The sequence below is a fragment of the Orcinus orca genome, chromosome 2 (genome assembly GCF_937001465.1).
Source record: "Orcinus orca chromosome 2, mOrcOrc1.1, whole genome shotgun sequence".
Classification (NCBI taxonomy): domain Eukaryota; kingdom Metazoa; phylum Chordata; class Mammalia; order Artiodactyla; family Delphinidae; genus Orcinus; species Orcinus orca.
The window spans coordinates 106,581,177-106,605,149 of NC_064560.1; the positions used below are offsets into that span (position 1 = coordinate 106,581,177).

General features: G+C 39.9%; 1 protein-coding gene across 4 annotated transcripts in view; it reads left to right on the forward strand.

The window, feature by feature from the left end:
- Positions 1 to 501: 501 nt before the first annotated feature.
- DMXL2 (Dmx like 2) overlaps positions 502 to 23,973 on the forward strand; it is a 160,929-nt gene continuing 137,457 nt past the window's right edge. For 3 of the 4 annotated variants that reach the window (XM_049705959.1, XM_049705960.1, XM_049705962.1), the window contains exon 1: positions 502 to 925. In XM_049705959.1, the coding sequence (XP_049561916.1) occupies positions 839 to 925 (87 nt within the window). In that variant the 5' untranslated portion in view covers positions 502 to 838. The remainder of the gene's footprint in view (positions 926 to 23,973) is intronic. The other variant, XM_049705961.1, reaches the window with a different exon arrangement.

A 23,973-nucleotide genomic window follows, 5' to 3' on the forward strand; every position in this document is an offset into this window, starting at 1 on the left:
CTGTACTTGAAAAAAGCCCTAAGGGACCTAAGATTTCCCGAGGTGAATTTTCCGCTGACGGGTGTCCTCCTGAAGTCAACTGCACTGACCATCATGCAGTGTACTTGGTAATGGATTAAAGACTCATCGAAGCATACTCGCGGTGCTTCTCCGGAGAGGGACTGCGGCTTGGCCCGGAGCGACCTCCGCTCCGCCCTGCGGCCACCCCCACGACCGCCCCCAGCGGCCGCAGCCTGGAGGCTCCAAGGGAATTCCCGCACCTCTGCGCGCGCAATCCCGGGACAAGGATCCGCGCGGCGCGCGCAATTGCCCTGGAAACCTCTGCGCGCGCACGCGCAAACGCGGGGCGGGGGAGGACTGAGCTAAGGGTTTAGCAGCGGAAGGAGGGATTTACCCTTCCAGTCGACTGGCGCTGCCCCAAGGGTGGACGCGCACGCCGCCCATCTCCCTCGGGTGGAGCGTCCCTTCCAGCACGCGCCCGGCCGCGCGCTACCCAGCCCCTCCCCCTCCGCCCTCCCCACTTCACAAGCACCCTTGCGCTCCTCCCGCATTTGTGCGCCGGTGCAGCAGGCAGTGGGAGCATCCGGGCACTTCCGCAGCCGAGAGGCGATCCGGGCGGCGGCGGCAGCGGCGGCGGCGGCGGCGGCGGTCGAGGAGCTCCCATGGCTGGGACCAGGCTGGGGGAAGGCAAAAGGGGGGCGAGGCCTTAAGCCCGAGCCGCGGCGGGGTGGGTCCCGAGGGAGGCGGAGCGGGAAGCGCTCTCGCGGGCGGAGGAGGGCCGGGAGCGGGGCTCGTTCAGTCTTCTAGTGCGTTCGCCTGGCCAGCCGGGGCTCTGGAGATGCATCTACATCAGGTCCTCACCGGAGCTGTCAACCCTGGAGACAACTGCTATTCCGTGGGCAGCGTCGAAGATGTCCCCTTCACGGTGAGCGGTGTCCGGGAGCCCGAGGGAGAGAGACCGCAGTCTCTACGCGGGGGCCAAGACCCCCTGTCCGGCCCACGCCTCCCCGGGAGGCTGCGAGGTGTTGGTAGGCCCCACCCGAGTCCCCTTTGCACCCCAATTTAGCGGGGCGGGCCGTGGGACTGTGATTCCTGCGGCTGCTGTAGGAAATTGCCGGTCAGGGGAAAGGTTGAGGAATCCACCGCCCTGTCCGCCCTCAGCAAACGGGCCCCGGGGGTGACTGCACCAGACGGTTCGTCTCCTAGGATGGCCCCGGGTCTGTGGTGGAGGAAGGTGAAACCGCTGAAAGCCCAGAGCGTCCGTTTCGCACCTGCGTCCGTTTCGCACCTGCTCTGGGTTTGGAGGCGCAGAGACTCGGTCTTGTCTCCTCGCGGAGCGTGGAGGCGATGCTGCGTCTGGCTCCCCCTGCCCGTTGTGTTAGGACATTGAGGAGCCGCTGGAGCCGGTGGCTTTAAGCCCAACCCTCCGTACCTCCTGATGTGCAGAACCTTAATTCCAACAAGAAAATGGAAAAATTCATTCTCTGCTTCCGAGAAATTTAGAATAGAATAATTAGAGTGACAGCGGTCTGGAGAGCCCTTATTTATGACGAGATCACGGTTTGGTAACCTCCCTAGATAATATTTTAATCCGTTTGCAAGGTAGGCTGGTTGGTTTGTTTTAAAGATAGGGCAATGTGAAAATTTTATGACAGTGTTTTTCCTGTTTGTGAGATTAAAGTGTATGTAAACGATAATGTGTTAGAACCTCTTAAAAATCTGGATGAAATAGACATGTTTCTCAAGGAGCTTGGATGGATTAATCCTTTTGAGAATGGAATGTTGTTAGTATAGCCAATTCAAACCAAGCTCTAGAGCTTCATTTACCCACAGAGAGACTCCCATGGATTAACATGAGTTTCTTTTTTGTGTTAAATTTAGACTTGGTCCTCCTTGGAAGGAACTGTAGACAATTAGACCTCGATTAAATACACATTGTTGTTAATAATCATTCTCTTTGATGAAATTGGAAATAGCATAACGGTATGTTTTTAGACAAGAAAAACACTCTGATCTGATGTCTGCTTTCCAGTAGCATGTTTTTAAAGCTGCAGAAATAAGAAAAGCTTCTGCAAAACTGCAGAATCATTATGTAGCACAGTGCATTCAGGAGCAGAGTTTATCTAACATTGTGATACATTAGAAATAACCCCATAAGATTGTTTTCTGGCCATTTTAATTTTAAATGTAATCAACTTGGCTTTGTACCAGTTTAGAATGAACCCTTAAAAAATATAATTTGCCTGACTTATATTGTTACACCTATCCCTATCAATGGTGTCATCTGTGTTTTGTGTACTTGTGACCTGAAAGATCCATATAGTGTTGAGCTTGGGCTTCAAGTGTGTAGACAATTTGGGGGGCATAGAGAGAAGAAATTTCCCTCTCCTCTAGTTGTGTATGTGGGGAGGAAGTTCCCCAGGCTTTCTCCATCAAGAAATGAATCTGGACTCTTGGCTTATGGGGTATCTCCACACTATTATGGTCGTGGTAGTTTTCTGTTTCCATCTAAGGTAGAGTGGTGTCTCATTGTGAGGCTGGTATATAGGGCTAAACAGGTTCAGGTGCAGTCTGGAAAAGCCAATGCCAGAACCATTAGTGCTGCACAGGTGTGGTTATGCTGTAGGCTGCTCATGACCAGGTCCTTGGAATCATTTTCAAATCTTTTTCCACCTCCCTCTTTCAACCTGTCACCAAATCTAGCTGACTCTCTGCAGTGACTACCAGATTTACCCCTTTTCATGTCCTTAGTTACCAGATTATTGTAGAACCTTATTTGTATTACTTAATATTAAAAACTTCCAAACTGGTTTCCTGACATCTCTGATCACTTCAATTCATCCTCCACACAGCTGCTGGTATAATAATCTTCAAATAGCATTTCACCATATCATTCTTGGCTCAAGAGTATGTAGTTGTTTCTAAGAGCTGTGGTGTGAAATTTAAATTTGTCAGATATTCTTCTGCCATCTTTGACTTTACATTTGATTATATATACTCCTCACCTTGGCCTCTCTGCTCTAGACATACCAATCTTCTCACTCTAGCCTACATTTTTATGTTGCAACAAGAGAATTCTTGCGTTTTGTTTTCCCAAATAATGACTCAAAATTTACCTGGTTTAGGATGCCTGCCTGTGACACTGATTATTTTGGCCCTTTGGCATTTACACACCCATGTTGCACACCATCTCATTTTAATATCTTAGTTTTTAAAAATATATTTATTTATTTATTTTGGTTGTGCCTGGTCTTAGTTGCGGCATGTGGGATCTTTAGATGCGGCATGTAGGCTTCTTAGTTGCGGCATGTGAACTCTTAGTTGTGGCATGCATGTGGGATCTAGTTCCCCGACCGGGGATCAGACCCTGGCCCCCTGCATTGGGAGCATGGAGTGTTACCCACTGGACCACCAGGGAAGTCCCAATATCTTAGTTTTGAATACACTGATCCAGTTATAATTTTGCCTTGAACTAGAAATGACCTTTTGGACTCTATGAAGAACAGAGTTGCTTGAAAAAATGAGAACAAGCTGTTTTCAAGTACTCAGGAATCAGCTAACAATTATTTCAATGCCTGTGTTAGTATAGTAAAAATGAAATTAAAAGAAAAGGTAAAACTCCTTTATGTAGAGCATGCCATTTGATTTGTATAGCAATCAGATGAAAAAACTTTAGTTCTGGGTCAGATGACTAACAAGGGGACCAGCCCGCACTGGAATGGAGGTCTTGTGACTTCTCATCTGGTGGGCTTTTCTCTGTAGCATGTTTCTTTCCTGTCAGAGTTCTTGCTCTGAAGGGTGTGTATATGTGGGGAGGGTCTAGACATGGCCAGTGTAGAAGGTAAGACTGTCTTGGAGCTAGCCAGTGGTAACCTGAGGACCTTTTCAAAATAGGGCAGATCATTTATTTCAGAGTCTATAAGCAAAGTTTTTTTTTTTTTTTTTGCGGTACGCGGGCCTCTCACTGCTGTGGCCTCTCCCGTTGCGGGGCACAGGCTCCGGACGCGCAGGCTCAGCGGCCATGGCTCACGGGCCCAGCCGCTCCGCGGCATGTGGGATCTTCCCGGACCGGGGCACGAACCCGTGTCCCCTGCATCGGCAGGCGGACTCTCAACCAGTGTGCCACCAGGGAAGCCCCAATATAAGCAAAGTTTTTGAAAAGGAATTGTTCTAAAAGAATTTTGAAGTGTTCATGACATTGTAATTGCAAAACAATCTGTTATATGTATATGGCACTGTGCATGGGAGGTGGTGGGTGGTGGTGGTGTGATCGGCTGGGCAGTGAATGTCTGCTTGGTTATGTTGTCAGGGCACGATCTCTACTGTGTTGACATGGTGATGCAGTTGGTAGTGGACAAACCCAGTGATGAGTACTTTTAGTGCTAGCATGTGGGCTGTGATGGTTTTTACTTGTGTTTTGGCAGTTAGGAGTTTTTTAAAACACTCAATTGTAATTTTATAAATACACTTGTATAAAGATCACCTTTTGATCATTCTGTTCTTTTCAATATAAGATCTAAGTCCTGGGAAATATTGTTATCCTGTAATAAGTCAGGTCCCAGGTAGTCCAAAGGTTGATGTATGAGCTTTGTTGTAGTTTATTTTGCCATCGATACATTTCCAACTACCTTCTAACAGGTAAGTGGCTGTTTTAAGGCTTAATGCAACAGATAGTTTAAATTTCTCCTTATTTATGTTGTTTATTACTTTCTGAAAATAGTCCTTAGTTTTTTTTACTTTACTTTTCTGTAAGCATTAGAATATTAATTAAAATAGTGATGGTACATGATTATTAATATAATTAAAATATTTTGTTCACCTAAGGGGTACAGACTATATTTTCAGACATACAGGGGCAGTTGATGTTACTGCATTCTGATATGAATTCAATACATTGATGAAAAAAGTTTACAAAAATTAGTAAGTCATTTCCACTTTCAGGGGGCTTATAATATACTGGCAGAGATAAAAAATGATGTACATAATTACAATGTAAGTCAGGTGAAAGAGATCACATGTAGTTGGGAAGATAAAAGATTTCATGAAAGATTGACACTTGGAAAGACAGAGTAGTATTAGGCATTTCTAGATGGTAAGAACAACAAAAGCCAAGGAGTGGTGTGATATAAAGGGTACATTATTGGGTGACTGTTCCTTCACAAAAGTGATTAAAAAAACAAAACAAAACACAGGACTTTAAAAACACCCCACAGGGCTTCTTTATTAAGTAGCGAATACTGTTAGAATTTTGAAAAATACGATTTGCAAACATTACCCTTAGCTTTTTAGGAAAATATATTTGTATTCTGACATTCTTGACTTTGGTTTTTGTTTTTTCTAGTAGTGAATGAAATGAATGAAAAAACATTTATTTAAAAGTTAGAAGATAATGTTATGTTACATGTTATATATGTCATATATGACCTTTTTTTGGCATTTAGATATATTTTTATTCTACTGTAGCATAATAACATTCTAGTCCTAGAATTATGGCAACACCGAACTTTGAAAATAATCAGCTTGTTTATACATTTACAAATGTTTGCTGAACACATGGATGTGTGTGGCTCTGTGGAGATTAAAAAAAATAATAAAAAAGAACAAAAAAAAATAGTCCAGATTTCAGGGAGTTTATTAAAAAAGTTTAGGAAGCTGGTAATCTATCTACTAGGGGAGTTAAGATGTATACTTAACCACAGCAGGTCAGCTGTGTGGTATTGTGAGGCACTTAAATTCTTGTGGGAATTCAGAAGGAATAAGAGATCACTTTTGGCCAGGGGAATTGGAGAGTTGGACAGAAAAATGCTTTTGTACTGGCTAGTTATCAATAGGTATAATGACTTTACCTATTGACAGCCTATGCTGAGAATAAAGGGAAGGACAGAAGTCAAGAATTTAGAACGGGCTTGTTTCCCAAGCGAAATTGGCCCATTTATTCTTGGAGAGTAGCTTCTTGTTTATTTAAATTGATATCTTTTAGAGTTTGTGGCCTTGTGTTTGCTGTCAGCCTGTAGGTGAATATGAGGTTCTGTAAGTTTTTACTTATGTCCCTAGGTAGATTGTTAATTAGCCTGCCTTCTAGAGTGAGAAGACTCCTAGCAGCTACCCTGAAACTCCGGTATAACCCCAAATAATGCCTTCTCAGAAATGGGAAGTCAGAGACCAACTACTTATATGACATTGGCCAAATTGCTGAAACTTTTTAGGTTTTTCATCTGTAAAATGAGGTTCTTAAATTAGGTTCTCTTTAACTATTCAGACCTTGGATGGCATTTATACAGACCTCTCTAGAGATTTCCAAGGGGCAAAAGAGAAGATGGACCAGAAACGTAAAGTGATTGTGGTGAGGATATAGGTCTAGCGCCTCTGTGCCCTGCCACTTGTATGTATGTACAAGACTGTTGGTCAGACTCTACAGTCAGGGAGCCTGACTTCCTTTATCCTCAGGGATTAAGCCATGCAGAGCCTTTGTGAAGTAGTGGTTCTTCTTCGGGCTCACAGTCGAGAAGGAGGCTCTTGTTTATGATTGTATCCTCAGTATCTGGTAGATGGTACTGTCAGAGTACAGTGCAGATTGGGAGATGGGCCAGGGTGATGGTATTCAACCACCCACTAAATAGATTTACTCCTTTACTTTCTGTTCTTAGCTTTTTGAGTATTTGAAGGATGACTTTAGAAATTATCTAAAAAATTGATACAAACGAACTTATTTGCAAAACAGATATAGACTCACAGACATAGAAAACAAACTTATGGTTATCAAAGGGGATAGTGGGGATGGGGGGAGAAAAATGAGGAGTTTGGGATTAACATACACACGACTATATATAAAATAAGTAAACAACAAGGACCTACTGTAGAGCACAGGGAACTATACTCAATATCGTGTAATAACCTATAATGGAAAAGAATCTGAAAAAGAATATATACATACATATGTATAACTGAATCACTTGAAACTAACTGTACACTTAAAACTAACACAACATTGTAAATATGTAAATACTTCAATTAAAAGAAGAAATTATAATCAGTATCTTAATTTGGATCTTGAGAAACTTTTAGAATAAATCAGAGTCTCAGTATTTTTTTTTTTTTTTTTTTGCAGTACACGGGCCTCTCACTGCTGTGGCCTCTCCCGTTGCGGAGTACAGGCTCCGGACGCGCAGGTTCAGTGGCCATGGCTCATGGGCCCAGCCGCTCCGCGGCACGAACCCGCGTCCCCTGCATCAGCAGGCGGACTCTCAACCACTGTGCCACCAGGGAAGCCCAGAGTCTCAGTATTTAATCATCAAAAAGAGTATAGGATGTTGGGTTACAACAGTAATGGTGCAGTGGAAAAACAAGTCGTGCCTGACCAATTTAATTTCCTTCTGTGATAGAAAGGAAGGCAGTGTTTAAAAGGGGATAATAATAGAGAATATCTGTAATTCAGATTCAAGTAAGGCTCTTCTAGCTTATTTTTTTGTGGCTTATTTTTTAAACAAGTTTGGAAACTAAATATTTTAATAGGAGTTTTAGGGTTTTCAATCTTTTTGAGTTTGTAGTATCCTTTTTTCATTTTATTTTTGCTCTGGATCCCTAATTTGTGATATAACAGGATAGGACTTGTTATTGAGGAAGCAGGGAGGCAGGTGCAACTTTCACAGGTGGTGTGACTGTATTTTCTTGCTCTTAGAGATAGCTCATGTAACCCTGGCACTTGACGTATAATATGTGAAACCAATTGACTGTGCTTTTATTCTCAAACTTTCTCATTTCATGATTGCTAAAGGCTCCTTTAATGCTCCCCTTTGCCTCCATCCTAAACACCTAAAAATATGGTTAGCTTATATCTCTTTGATGGAGAAGTCACTAGCTATAAAGGGGTCACTGAATAGAACCAGACTCCTTTAAACACTACATGATAATTTGGTGGGGTGATTTGAAAGGCACAAATATCATCCTCTTAGATTATCATTGGAGATGTGTTCCTTTTGGGCTATTCCTCTAAAAATTGAGCCTTCTCAGGAATGATATTTAATTTAATTCATACTACGTCATGACGTTTTCCTCTTGTGATTTTAGAAGAAACCCAGGAAACCTGAAACTATATGGGCATTATGCAAGACAGCATAGATTGGACCCCCTCTCCCCCAAAACATAAAAGTTTTGGCTTAGACTAAGTTCAAAGACACACATAGCTTATATGGTCTCTGCATTTCAATAACAAAATGCTGACATCTTCCTAGGAGTAATGACTTCGGTTTTGTTATATGCTGGCACCTTCCTCATGTCTTCTCTGGCCTTGACTGTATCTGTACTTAGGAGGATCTAATCAGAAGGAGATATTAAAATTACTGTCATGTACTGTAACCATAGCATCTTTTATATGGATGAATTGTCAGTGTTTCCAGGAAAGGCCAGTTCCTCCATTGGTACCGATGATCTTAAATTGGGAGTGATTTTGCCCCCTGGGACGTTTGGCAGTGTCTGGAGACATTTTTGATTGTTGACAAGGTTGTAGGGAAGGACTAGCATCTAGTGGGCAGAGGCCAGAGACCCTGATAAACATCCTATTATGTGCAAGACAGCTCCCCACAATGAAGAATTACTCAGCCTAAAATGTCAATACTGCTGCAGTTGTGAGAAACCCCAATTAATATCCCAGGTCCCATCCCCTCTTATCTACTCAAGCACATTGCTCTAACAGTTTCTCCTTTTCTGTCTTGTAAAATTGCTTTTTCTTCCTCATTGAAATAGTTTCTTTACTTAGCTCTGCTGGTTTTCCTTTACTTCCCTTAAGTACTCCTTCTCAACCTGATTTCAGATTTCTGTATCCAGCTTTTCTTTGACATCTCCCTTTTGAATGTCTAATAGCTGTCTCATAACACTCTCTTCCTCCAGCCTTCTCTAAAGCAGTAAATGGCTACCTTCCTTTTTTTTTTTCCAGTTCCCTTGGAATTTTTCACTGTTTTCTTTCATTTACACCCCAGATCTAATGTTGGCAACTTCTGTTGGCTATACCTTCAAAATGCATCCAGAATCTGTCTACTTATCACCTGTGCTGCTACCACCCTGGTCCAGGGCACCATCATCTCTTTCCAAGATTATGGCAATAGGCTCTTAACAGGTCTCCTTGCCTTCTCTGCTTTTAGTCTTATACTTCTTCAGTTTATTTTCAACATAATAGTGGAATGATTCTGTTACTGTATAAATCGGATCTTATTAGTCTCTCGTTCAAAATTTTCAAATGACTTCTTTTTTCACTCAGAGAAAAGACCTGAGTGCCTTCAATACCCTTTACTGCTATTTCATTAGCACCTAGAACAAAAATTTATTGGGTACAAAATAGTACCCAATAAATTAGTAAATAGAAACGGCGCTTAGTATAATATACAACATCCTTGGAGTAAATATGGTGACCACTTTTATAAGGCTATTTTTTACAATACTTTTTGATATAGGTCAATGGCATTAGGCCATATTTAGATAAATGAATTTTATAGGATGGAGGCAGGGAGAGCTAAGAGAATACAATCCAGGTATAAAGCTTAGCTGGTCTGGTTTAATCTAAGGATGCATATTAATGTATTGAGAGGAATTGACAAATTATGTGCCTATTAAGCAGTTCTAAAATTTTCACAATTTTGCTTTTGAAAGACTTTAATACATAAAAAATTAGAGATTAACCTAATACCTGGACTGTAGAGATTTTAAAAAAAAATTTTATTTATTTATTTATTTATTTTTGGCTGTGTTGGGTCTTCGTTTCTGTGCGAGAGCTTTCTCTAGTTGCGGAGAGCAGGGGCCGCTCTTCCTTGCGGTGCGCGGGCCTCCCACTGTCGCGGCCTCTCTTGTTGCAGAGCGCAGGCTCCAGACGCGCAGGCTCGGTAGTTGTGGCTCACGGGCCTAGTTGCTCCGCGGCATGTGGAATCTTCCCAGACCAGGGCTCGAACCCGTGCCTCCTGCATTGGCAGGCAGATTCACAACCACTGCGCCACCATGGAAGCCTTGTAGAGATTTTTTATTTTAAGAGTTACAGATTTTAAAAAATAGCTGAGCTGGGCCTGGAATTGAAAATTGAGGAGCCTGACAAAGACAAGATTGAGGTGGTTGCCCCACCTGGTGGTAAACTGAACTCAGCCAAAGGAATATTCTTTTTTTTTTTTTTTTTAACATCTGTATTGGGGTATAATTGCTTTACAATGATGTGTTAGTTTCTGCTTTATAACAAAGTGAATCAGTTATACATATACATATGTTTCCATATCTCTTCCCTCTTGCGTCTCCCTCCCTCCCACCCTCCCTATCCCACCCCTCCAGGCGGTCACAAAGCACCGAGCTGATATCCCTGTGCCATGCGGCTGCTTCCCACTAGCTATGTACCTTACGTTTGTTAGTGTGTTTATGTCCATGACTCTCTCTCGCCCTGTCACAGCTCACCCTTCCCCCTCCCCATATCCTCAAGTCCATTCTCTAGTAGGTCTGTGTCTTTATTCCCATCTTACCCCTAGGTTCTTCATGACCTTTTTTTTCCCTTAGATTCCATATATATATGTGTTAGCATACGGTATTTGTCTTTCTCTTTCTGACTTACTTCACTCTATATGACAGACACTTAGGTCCATCCACCTCATTACAAATAACTCAATTTCGTTTCTTTTTATGGCTGAGTAATATTCCATCGTATATATGTGCCACATCTTCTTTATACATTCATCCGCTGATGGACACTTAGGTTGCTTCCATCTCCTGGCTATTGTAAATAGAGCTGCAATGAACATTTTGGTACATGACTCTTTTTGAATTATGGTTTTCTCAGGGTATATGCCCAGTAGTGGGATTGCTGGGTCATATGGTAGTTCTATTTGTAGTTTTTTAAGGAACCTCCATACTGTTCTCCATAGTGGCTGTACCAATTTACATTCCCACCAGCAGTGCAAAAGTGTTCCCTTTTCACCACACCCTCTCCAGCATTTACTGTGTCTAGATTTTTTGGTGATGGCCATTCTGACCGGTGTGAGATGATATCTCATTGTAGTTTTGATTTGCATTTCTCTAATGATTAATGATGTCGAGCATTCTTACATGTGTTTGTTGGCAATCTGTATATCTTATTTGGAGAAATGTCTATTTAGGTCTTCTGCCCATTTTTGGATTGGGTTGTTTGTTTTTTTGTTATTGAGCTGCATGAGCTGCTTGTAAATTTTGGAGATTAATCCTTTGTCAGTTGCTTCATTTGCAAATATTTTCTCCCATTCTGAGGGTTGTCTTTGGGTCTTGTTTATGGTTTCGTTTGCTGTGCAAAAGCTTTGAAGTTTCATTAGGTCCATTTGTTTATTTTTGTTTTTATTTCCATTTCTCTAGGAGGTGGGTCAAAAAGGATCTTGCTGTGATTTATGTCATGGAGTGTCCTGCCTATATTTTCCTCTAAGAGTTTGATAGTTTGTGGCCTCACATTTAGGTCTTTAATCCATTTTGAGCTCATTTTTGTGTATGATGTTAGGGAGTGTTCTAATCTCGTACTTTTACATGTACCTGTCCAGTTTTCCCAGCACCACTTATTGAAGAGGCTGTCCTTTCTCCACTGTACATTCCTGCCTCCTTTATCAAAGATAAGGTGACCATATGTGCGTGGGTTTATCTCTGGGCTTTCTATCCTGTTCCATCGATCTATAGTTCTGTTTTTGTGCCAGTACCATATTAGAAGCAAGATTTTCTTTAGAAAGTAATTTTAAGAATGTTGGGAATTCCCTGGTGGTCCAGTGGTTAGGACTCCGTGCTTTCACTGCCGAGGATGAGGGTGCAGTCCCTGGTCAGGGAAAGCCGTGGGGTGCAGCCAAAGAAAAAAGAAGAATGTGCTAATACATAGACAAATGGAACATTTAAACATGGCTGTCATTTTATGCTAGAAAAATTTTATATAATCAAAAGCCCAATTTGGCCATTAAAATCAAAAAGCAAACAAAAACCATAAAGAATTCAATTTTTTGTTTTAACATTATTAATATAATATCTACATTGTGAAAAACTCATAATTCAAACTATGTTGAAATATAGAAAGTAAGAAGGAAAGTTTCCTTTTCCTAGTAGAATTTTGTTTAGCCTAACTTCCTGGTCATCCTTGATTGAAAAAATATTTGAGTGCCTAGGCATTGTGCATACCCTCTAAGGCAAACCAGCTATTAAATATGCACTGTTGTACACTGTTGGTGTATGTTGTTTTAAGGTATAAACTAGTTAAATTGGTAAAGTAGTTGAATTACAGCCCTTCTTTCTGGTAGTATTTAATAGTGCCAGTTGCATGTGGTTGATATATAGAAACACAATTTTTTTTGAAATGGAAGGATTAATATCCATCTTGTATGTTAAATTGGTATATGAAATGAAATATTTTACAATTTAGATCTAGTATAGGAATTTTAGATCTAGGAATTAAAGAATTTAATCAAAGCTACACAGCAGACCCTGTGGCAGAATTAAGACTGGAACCAATAAACAAATGGGACCTAATTAAGCTTAAAAGCTTTTACACAGCAAAGGAAATCATCAACAAAACCAAAAGACATCCTATGGAATGGAAAATATTTGCAAATGATATGACTGACAAGGGGATAATTTCCAAAATATATAGGTTAAAAAAAAAATCAAAAAAACAAACAACCTAGTAAAAAAAATGGGCAGAAGACCTGAATAGACTTTTTTTTCCAAAGAAGACATACAGATGGCTAACAGGCATATAAAAAAATGCTCGACATTGATAATTATTAGAGAAATGCATATCAAAACAACAAGATATCACCTCACACCTGTCAGAATGGCTGTCATCAAAAAGTCTACAAATACATGTTGGAGAGTATGTAGAGAAAAGGGAACCCTTGTACACTGTCGGTAGGAATGTAAATGGTGATGCAGCCACTATGGAAAACAGTTCCTCTAAAAATAGAACTACCATATGATCCAGTAGTTCCACTTCTGAGTATATATCCAGAAAAAATGAAAACACTAAGTTGAAAAGACACCTGCACCCCAATGTTTATAGCAGCACTATTTATAATAGCTAAGATACGGAAGCAACCCAGGTGTCCATCAACAGATGAATGGATAAAGAAGATGTGATACATATATACACAATGGAATAGTACTCAACCATAAAAAAGAATGAAATTCTGCTATTTGTAGCAATGTGGATGGACCTAGAGAATACTATGCTTAGTGAGATAAGTCAGAAAAAGACAAATACTGTATATCACTTATATGTGGAATCTAAAAATTAATGTAAACAAATGATATGCAAAACAGAAACAGACTCAGATATAGAAAACAAACTAGTGGTTACCAAAGGGGAGAGGGAAGGAGGGAGGGGCAAATTAGAAGAATGGGATTAAGAGATACAAAGTACTATATATAAAATAGGTAAGCAACAAGGATATATTGTAAAACACAGGGAATTATAGCTATTATCTTGTAATAACTTTTAATGGTGTATAATCTATAATTATACACCATTAAAATACTGAATCGCTGTGCTCTACACCTGAAACTAACATAATATTGTAAATCAACTATACTTCAATGAGAGAGGGGAAAAAAAGGACTGGAACCTAAGGCTCCAAGTTCTTTTTTCTCCCCTTAAAATTTAAAAAGTAACACATGCCCTTGTAGATAGTTTGAAAAATGTAGAAGAAAGATAAAATCATTTGTAATTGTACAATCCAGAGATAACCCCTCTTACCATTTTGGTAAAGTGGACGGAGGCCCCACGGAGGAGGCTTATTTGATTTCAGAATGCTTATCTGTATTTTTTTCCTGAATGAGTTTTGGGTAGTTATTTTTGTAAGAATATATTCTTTTGTGTAGATATTCAAGTTTATTAATTGAAAATTGTTCAGAGCCACCTCTTACTATCTTTTTGAGGTTTGCAGCATCTGTTATATTGCTTCTTTTCTCTTTACTATCATTGGTTATTTGTGGCTCCTCTTTTCCTTCAGTAGAGGTTTATCAACCTAATTAATCTTTTAAAATAACCCGCTTCTAACTTTACTAGTTCTTTCTGTTATATATTTATTTTCTATTTCATTAACTCTTATTCTTGATTTATTATTTCCTTCTTTCTGCTTTATTTGGATTAGTTTTGCTGTTTTCTTCTTAATTTGAGATAAACATTCCAGCCTCTTTTTCTAATATATACATTTAAGGATGTAAGTACTATATTCTTAAGACTTACATTACCTGCATACCACAAAGCTATTTTTAATTTATTTTTATTTATTAAAAAATTTTTTAAATTGAAGTACAGTTGATTTATAGTGTTTCAGGTATACAGCAAAGTGATTCAGTTATACATATACATATATGTATATTCTTTTTCAGATTCTTTTCCATTATAGGTTATTACAAGATATTGAGTATAGTTCCCTATGCTATAGAGTAGGTCCTTGTTTATTTTATCTGTTAATTCAAAATTTCTACTTCATCCCTGCCTCCCCTTCCCCCTTTGGTAACCATAAGTTTGTTTTCTGTGTCTGTGAGTCTATTTCTGTTTTGTTAATAAGTTCATTTGTATCTTTTTTTTTTAGATTCCACATATAAGTGATATCATATGATATTTGTGTTTCTCTCTCTGACTTACATCAGAGATAATGATAATCAGAGATAATGATAATCTCTAGGTCCATTCATGTTGCTGCAAATGGCGTTATTTCATTCTTTTTTTATGGCTGAGTAATATTCCATTGTGTGTGCGTCTGCTCTCTAATTGTGGTGTGCGGGCTCTAGAGCGCGCCGGCTTAGTTGCCCCACGGCATGTGGGATCTTAGTTCCCCGACCAGGGATCGAACCAGCGTCCCCTGCATTGGAAGACGGATTCTTAACCACTGGGCCACCAGGGAAGTCCCTTTTGTGTTTCATTCTTGAAAAACATTTTTGCTTAGGTTGCATAGGTTGAGGATGGCAGTATTTTCTTTTCAGCATCTTGAAGATATCACTCCTTTATCTTCTTGCCTCCACTGTTTGTGTTGAGAAGTGAGCTGCCAGCTTGTTGCTTCTTTAGAAGTTGTATTTTAATTTTTTTCCCTCTAGCTGCTTGTAAGGTTTTTCTTGTCTTTCTGGTGTTTTACTGTGTTGTGTCTTGGTGTCCTTTTTTTTTTCTTTTTAATCCTGTTTGGGACTTTTGACATTTTTGAATTTGTGAGTTGATGTATTTCATCAAATCTGGAAAATTTTCAGCGAATAGCTCTTCAAATATTGTTTCTGCCCCATTGACCTCATGAGACTAATACATTAGATATATTAGGACTTCTCTGGTGGCGCAGTGGTTGAGAATCTGCCTGCCAATGCAGGGGACACGAGTTCGAGCCCTGGTCCGGAAAGATCCCACATTGCTATGGAACAACTAAGCCCATGTGCCACAACTACTGAGCTTCCGCAGCACAATTACTGAAGCCCGCATGTCCTAGAGCCCACGTGCTGCAACTACTGAAGCCTGCGGGCCTAGAGCCCGTGCTCTACAGCAAGAGAAGCCCTGCAGTGAGAAGCCCACACACCACAACGAAGAGTAGCCCTTGCTCACAGCAACGGAGACCCAATGCAACCAAAAAAAAAAAAAATATATATATATATACGTATATATATTAGATCTTCTCCCTTTAGTTCTATGTCTAAAATCCTCTCTACTATATTTTCTTTTCATCCTTTTTAGAATTCTAATTGGTTTTTTCTAATCCATTTGTTAATCCTTTCTTTTTTTTGTTTGTTTGGCTGCTTCAGGTCTTAGTTGTGGCACTCAGGATCTTTGTTAAGACATGCGGGATCTTTCGTTGCAGCTCAGGGCTTCTCTGTAGTTGTGGCGTGTGGGTTTTCTCTCTTTAGTTGTGGCACGTGGGCTCCAGAGTGTGTAGGCTCTGTAGTTTGCAGCATGCAGGCTCTCTAGTTGAGGCTCAGTAGTTGTGGCGCTGGGGCTTAGTTGCCCCGAGGCATGTGGGATCTTAGTTCCCCAACCAGGGATTGAACCCATGTTCCCTGCATTGGAAGGCAGATTCTTTACCACTGGACCACCAGGGAAGTCCTGCTAATCCTATCTTAAGTCATGTCTGATTTGCTCTATTGTACTTACTGCACTGACTAGTCCTAGATTTTGTTTTGTTTGCCCTTCATAAGATTGAAAAAATGTCCTTATATTCTTTTTTGCTGGCAGTTTTTATCATGAAGTCATCTTGAATATTGTCAAATGTTGTTTTTTTCATTGATATGGTCTTGTGATTTTTTTTCTTCTTTAAACTGTTAGTGTGGTAGATTACATTGATTGATTTTTTGCAAATAAAATCAGCCTTGTATTACTGGTATAAGCCCCACTTAGTTATGGTGTGTATTATCCTTTTTATATAGGGCTAGATTTAATTTGCTAATATTCTGTTGAGTGTTTTTGCATCTATGTTCATTCTTGATCCGTCGTCTTTTCCCCTCATATTGTTTTTGTTTGGTTTTGGTTTCATAAAATGAGTTTGTAAGTATTCCTTCCTTTTCTATTTTCTGTCACGGATCAGGTAGAAATGGTTTCATTCTGTAAATTTTAGTAGGATTTTCCAGTGAAATCATCTGGGTTTTGACTTTTCTGTTTCAGAAGTTTTTTTTTTTTTTTGCGGTACGTGGGCCTCTCACTGTTGTGGCCTCTGCTGTTGCAGAGCACAGGCTCTGGACGTGCAGGCTCAGCGGCCATGGCTCACGGGCCCAGCCGCTCCGCGGCATGTGGGATCCTCCCGGACCAGGGCACGAATCCGTGTCCCCTGCATCGGCAGGTGGACTCTCAACCACTGTGCCACCAGGGAAGCCCCAGAAGGTCTTTTTTTTAAAAAATTGAGCTGTAGATGATTTACAATATTAGTTTCAGTTGTACAGAATTTTAGGGTTTTATCTACACATTCAATTTCTTTAACAATTAAAGGACTATTAAGGTAATGTATTTCATTTTGGGTGTGTTTTTGTAGTTTCTGGTTTTGGAGGAATTAGTCTTTTTTTTTCTATTTCACTATCATTTATGTGTATAGAGTTGTGTATAGTATTTTATTATCTTTTTAATATTTGCAAGATTAGTACTGGTATTTTCTTTTATTCTTTTTTTATTTTTTAAAAGAAAAAATTTTTTAAGTTATCTTTTTATTTTTCATTAATTAATTAATTTATTTTTGGCTGCATTGGGTCTTCGTTGCTGCATGCGGGCTTTCTCTAGTTGCGGTGAGCGGGGACTACTCTTTGTTGCAGCACGCGGGCTTCTCATTGCCGTGGCTTCTCTTGTTGCGGAGCTCAGGCTCTAGGCCCGTGGGCTTCAGTAGTTGCAGCACACGGGCTCAGTAGTTGTGGCATGAGGGCTCTAGGGCATGTGGGCTTCAGTAGTTGTGTTGCGCATGCTCAGTAGTTGTGGCTCATAGGCTCTAGAGCACAGGCTCAGTTGTGGCGCATGGGCTTAGTTGCTCCATGGCATGTGGGATCTTCCTGAACCAGGGCTTGGACCCACCATGTCCCCTGCATTGGCAGATGGATTCTTAACCACCACGCCACCAGGGAAGTCCCAATTTTTCTTTTTTCTTTGGTGTTGGTAATATATGTCTTCTCTCTTTCTGTGTGTCTTTCTAGAGGTTTATAAGTTGTACTGAAATTTTTCAAAGAACCAGATTTTTATTTTGTTCACATTATATACTGTTTTCCTGTTGTCACTTTGATTTCTCCTTTTATTTTTATTATTTCATGACTTCTGCATGCTTTGAATTTGTTTTGCTCTTTTTCTAATTGATTAATATGGAAGCTTAGATTACTGATCTGAGGGTATTTATACTTCTATGGCATTTTTATAGTAGTCACTTTAACATGTTTGTGTGTTAATTTCAAAGTCTGTGTCTGTTGATTGTCTTTTCCCATGTGAGTTGAGTTTTCTTAGCTCTTTTTATGCTCAGTAATTTTGCATTGTTATCTGGACTGTTTAAAATATTGTGTTATGCAACTCTAGGTCTTGTGTAAAGTTTATGGAGAATGTTGATATTTTGTTTTAGCAGGCAATCAGCTTATTTGGGTTCATGCCAAAAGTTCTGACCAGCCTTCTATAGGTTGTAGTTTCAGTGTGAGTTCCATTTTCAAAGGCCTTGCAGTGCTAGTTGGATATAACCTATGTACGTGCCACAGGCGGCCAATATGAGACCTGGGCAGTGGTATCTCCTGTAGTTCAGATCCCAAAGGTGGTTATGCTGCTGTTTTAGGTATGATCTGTGCATGTGCTGCCCGGGGATGCACCCAGGAGTTTATAAAAAAGTTTATTGGGTTGTTCTTTCAAGCTCTTCCCTTTTTGTGATTTCTGTGGTACTTTCTGTTTTGCTAGGGCTCCCCTTGGTGGTTCTCTGGCTGGAAAGTTGAGACTTCAGTTACCCTGCTCTGTGCTTCCTGTGACTGTATTTGTGTTCAGTGCCAAGCAGCAGTAGGACCTAGAAAGAAAAAAAAGCAACTGGGATTTCCCCCACTCTCTTGGGATCATAGCTCTTTATACTGGAGCTCTGGGATTGCTTGGGGGCTGGGATGTGAGAAAATGGAGAAAAGAAAAGAAAATAAAGGATAAATGGGGAATTTTCTCTCCCTCTCTTTGAAAATTAAGAGTCTCTTTTCCTACTTTTTGAACCAAAAATAAATGGCTTCTCCTGGAGGTCTTTTTTTTTGTGTGTTTTGGTTTCGTCCTAAGTTTAAACTCTCTGCTAATACAGTGGATTTCACATTCTGTTCTTTCCTCGTTCATCTACTACCATTTACTTTTCAGAGTTTTAAAATATTTGTTCCATGCATTCTGTCCATGTTTTATGGCTGCATTCAGTGGGAGAGAGATATTGTTGTTCTTACTTGGAATCAAAGCTATGATACCATTTTTCATATCAAAAAATATCAAGGACCAGCAATAAGTCTAATAATACATGTAGAAGATTTCAGTGGGCAGAATTAATAAAACTTTATTGAGAAACCTAAATAAAGGGAGATAAATACCATGTTTATGGACTAGTATAAAGATATCAATTCTTTCCAAGCTAATTTATAGCTTTGATGTGTTCCCAGTCAAAAACTTAAAGAGGATTTGTGAAATTTGACAGAATGATGCCTAATTTTATGGAAAGAGATAGGGCCAAGAATAGATAAGGCTATCTTGAAGAACATTAAGATGAGAGGACTTCTACCAGCTGAAGACTTGTAGAAGTTGTAGTCATTAAGGTAGTGTCGTGGTGGCCTAAGAACAAATATACCAAACTAACAAAACAGAGCACCAGAAGCAGACTCACACATTTATTGATGCCTGATTTTTTTTTTTTTGGCTATACTGTGTGGCATGTGGGATCTCAGTTCCCTGATCAAGGCTCGAACCCACACCCCCTGGAGTGGAAGCGCACTCTTAACCACTGGACTGCCAGGGAAGTCCCACCTGATGCTTGATTTATGTCAAAGATGACGTGGTAGAATAGTATAGAATGGTTGATCTTCTCAGTCAGTAGTGCTGGGACATTTTCTTATTTATATAGGAAAGAAATGAAACTTGGCCTCTAGCTCACCCCATACATAAAAATTAACTGCAGGTAGATTACAGATCTAGGTGTGAAAGAACAATAAAGATTTTAGAAGACAGTATAGAAAATTTATTCATGACCTTCAGGTTGCAAAATATTTCTTAAAACACCAAATATACCACAATTATAGATAAATAATTTATGATGTGAACCAGGTTTCTCATAATTGAAGAAGGGAGTTCAAAATATGGAATGTAGGAAGGCTAGAATGAATGGTGGATATAATCAGACCAGAGGCATGTGTATGACTTCATATGTATGTGTGTGTATCCATATATGTATATGTTATGTGTTTTTAATGTGTGAATCTGTTTGTGTCTATCTATCTATCTATATATATTTAGAGAGTGAGAAAGGTAGAGAGCAATGGTGTATAGGTATAGAGGTATATAGATATGGTGGGGATGTATGCATGTCCTGGATGTCGTTGCTTTTAAACCTTTCAATGGAGAGTTGAAACTGTATGTGGGTGTCTGCATACACACACACACATATGCATATGTATTCAAGTGCACGAGCACACACGTCTGTTTCCTAGTTGCTCAGCTGAGAGGGCCTAGACACAATTGGTACTCCAGTAGCAGAAACATAACTGGCATCAAGATCTTGGTTTCTAAATACCATTCTCCACTAAAAAGAAACAGCATTCCTTGGAGAAATAGCTGATTCTAGGTTGGATGATAAGCCTAGATAAGCCTGGAATCTCTTATGCCAGAAAGTAAGGAATTGTTCAAAGAATGACGAGAACATGTCAAAAGAAGACAGGGCTAGCTTGAAGGGTTCCTACTGGCCAAGTCTGGGACAGTTGGAATATGAAAATAAGTGATAGTAGTGGATTATCACCTTTTGAATGAGGTAAGAACTCGTGATCTTTAATATAAAAAGTACAAAAATGAATAAGAAAACTCCGGGGGAGGGATAAATTAGGAGTTTGGGATTAATATATATGCGCTACTATACACAAAACAGATAAACAGCAAGGTCCTACTATATATAGCATAGGGAACTATAGTCAATATCTTATAATAAACTTTAATGGAAAAGAATATGAAAAAGAATATATGTATAACTAAATCACTTTGCTGTACACCAGAAACTAAGACAACATTGTAAATCAACTATACTTCAGTTAAAAAAAAATAAGAGGGGACTTCCTTGGTGGTCCAGTGGTTAGGACTCTGTGCTTTCACTGCCCAGGGCCCGGGTTTGATCCCTGGTCAGGGAACTAACATCCCACAAGCTGCATGGTGAGGCCAAAAAAAAAAAAAAAAAAAGAAGAAGAAAATTACCATTTGGCAGCCATCATAGTAAGAACTGATTAGGCAAGAATCATCCAATGGATGCTAATATTAGTGGGTAAAAGTTTGATAAGTAACAAGATATTTATATAACCTCAAAATAGCTTCCCACAAAATGCTTATTAATTACAAAGGAAAAAAAATAGCTTTATAGAGGAAAACTTGTCAGATACCACCTTTAACAACCGATCAAAGTTAACATCACCAGAGATGGGACAGGTAGACAAATGTGCCTCTTAGTAAAATGCAGTGAGAACATGGCTATATTTCTATGATGTTCCTGCCCAAAATGCATAACTGGAATCTAATTATAAGGAACAGTGAAAATGCAGGCCATGGACTTGGAAAAGATAATTGCATCACATATATTTGACAAAGGATTGGTATCCAGAATATAAAAATATTTGTAAATCAATAAGAACTGAGAACTTAATAGGAAGTGGATGAAAGTCTTGAACAGGCATTTCACAAAAAAGAAAGTCTAGATGACTAGCAAACATATGAAAAGAGAGGCTCTTCCTTATTAGTAATCAGAAATGCAAGTTGAAATCAGGAAATACCATTGCATACCTACCACATTTGCAAAAGATTAATTTGACATATCTGGTGATGGCAAGAATATCCATAAATGGGAATCCTTGTACACTGCTAGTGGGAGTATTAGTTCATACAGCTACTTTGGAAAATGCTTTATCATTATATAACAAAATTTAAGATATATATCCTCTGTGATCTATCAGTTCTTCTTCTCTCTCTATATTTTAGATAAATACATATAATATGCAGGATATGTCTACAAGAATGTTCAGAGCAGCATTTGTGTTTGTTTCTTAGAGCAGCATTGCTTTTAATAATATGCAAACAGTCCAGGAACATTAGAATGGATACATTGTGGTACATACAAGGGAATATTAATAAGTAATGAAAATGAATGAATCACAGCTATATGTGTCACGAATTAACCTCTGACCAAATGTTCATGAAAAGAGCAAGATAAAAGAATACATGCAGTATGATTTCACGTACACAAAGTTCAGAGGGCCGGCAAAACCAAGCCATGTTATTTAGGCATGCATGCAGAAGTAGAAAAACTACAAAGAAAAGCAAGGGAGTGATTTCCCAAAAAAGTCAGGGCAGTGCTACTTTGCTTGCAGGAGAGAAATGTCCTTTTGAAGGGACACACGGTCTTTTGGGTTGCTGGAAATAGTGTCTTCTTTTTTTAAGTGGTGGTTATGCACACGTTCATTTTAGTTTATTCTTTGTGGTGTCTGTTTTATGTACACCTCTAGCTTTTTAAAAAAATCGACTTAATGGGGTTTTGTGAGGGAGTGGATATAGATGTATTTTGTTGTTTTATTTTTTTGTTTGCTGTGTTTAATGAGAATCTCAAGCCTTCTTTGTAAATTAAAAAATACAAAAACAAAAACTTACCATCCACCTCTCCCTGTCCTCTGGCGAAATGTAAACTTCATGTGGTAGAGAGAGACCTGCCTCTTTTCCATCACATTCTGCCTTGTGTGCCTGGTCCACGCTAACTGCTCAGTAGACGTTTGTTGACTTGAATCCCCACAGTCATCCCGCTGTGAATATTTGTTGAGACTTAAATGGTACAAGGAACAAATTACCTTAAGCAATGGGGAATTATGAGAATACAGAAGAGGAGTAGAAGACTGTGAGGGAAAACTGTGGCCTGCCATATCAGTAAACAAAGGATGCTGTAGTAAACAAAGGCTGCTGCATCCCCCCACCCCCACCCCGTGAGCCCTGAAGGAGCACAGGACAGAGGTGAATGGGCTGCCTGCTGTCAAGCTGTCAGCTGCTGCAGCCACCCCCAAAGGTGCACCCCGAGGGGACTCAGGATGGGGAAGAATACTGGTCCTAGATAGCGAAGGTGCATATGAAAGCAATGATTTCAATGAGCCCAGACTCTTGCATCTTTCCATACGAAGAAAAGTGCTAAATTCATTCACTTGAGATGTCTGGTTTTCTTTGGTTAACAGTAATCTTGTGTTGCGACTACCTGGTCTTTGTTGCAAAACTCCTATATATCCTGGCTTCTCCCTTACCTCTTCAGAGCAGTCCCTCAGAACTACCTGAGAGGCTGTCTCCTGGCCTTGAAGTCCTCAGAAAGTCCGCCAAATAAAATATAACTCTCACCGTTTAGGTTGTATAATTTTTTTCAGTCGACAAGACAACTCTTCCAAGAATCTTCTAACACAAGTCGTACGTAGTACGACTGGGCCTCAGATATCAGGAACTTGGTCGGCTCAGGGGACTGGTTACTCTGTCTGTGTTGGACTGTGTGGCTGTCATAATATCTCAATCTTTCCCTGTGTTGGATCCATTAAAACTGGCTTGCATGAGGACCCCAGGGCCTGCCCTGGCCTCTGTGTACATAAAGTCTGTACATAAAGTCTGTACATAAAGTCCTTTTGCCTTTACTGCCTATTACTACCTGCTACATTTCTTGGTATTTCCTTGAATATCCAGAAAGTGGAATCTGACCCAGCTCACCTTTTTTAAGCCAGGCCACATCATGGGTTGCTGGCCAGCCTGTAGCTTTTTTTTTTTTTTTTAACATCTTTATTGGGGTATAATTGCTTTACAATGGTGTGTTAGTTTCTGCTTTATAACGAAGTGAATCAGTTATACATATACATATGTTCCCATATCTCTTCCCTCTTGGTCTCCCTCCCTCCCACCCTCCCTATCCCACCCCTCTAGGTGGTCACAAAGCACCGAGCTGATATCCCTGTGCTATGCGGCTGCTTCCCACTAGCTATCTATCTTACGTTTGGTAGTGTATATATGTCTATGCCTCTCTCTCTCTTTGTCACAGCTCACCCTTCCCCCTCCCCATATCCTCAAGTCCGTTCTCCAGTAGGTCTGTGTCTTTATTCCTGTCTTACCCCTAGGTTCTTTTGGTATTAAATTCTTGGCCTTTGGAATCAGGTGTCACCCTGGTCCAATCAGTTGTATGCGGTGAGTGTTGGTCACGTTGTCTGCCCAGACTATGGGTGGGGCAGTTTCGCTTAGAAATGTCTGCGAGTCTGATGGACAATACACTTGACATGATAACCATAATTTTTCTATTATGGGATGTT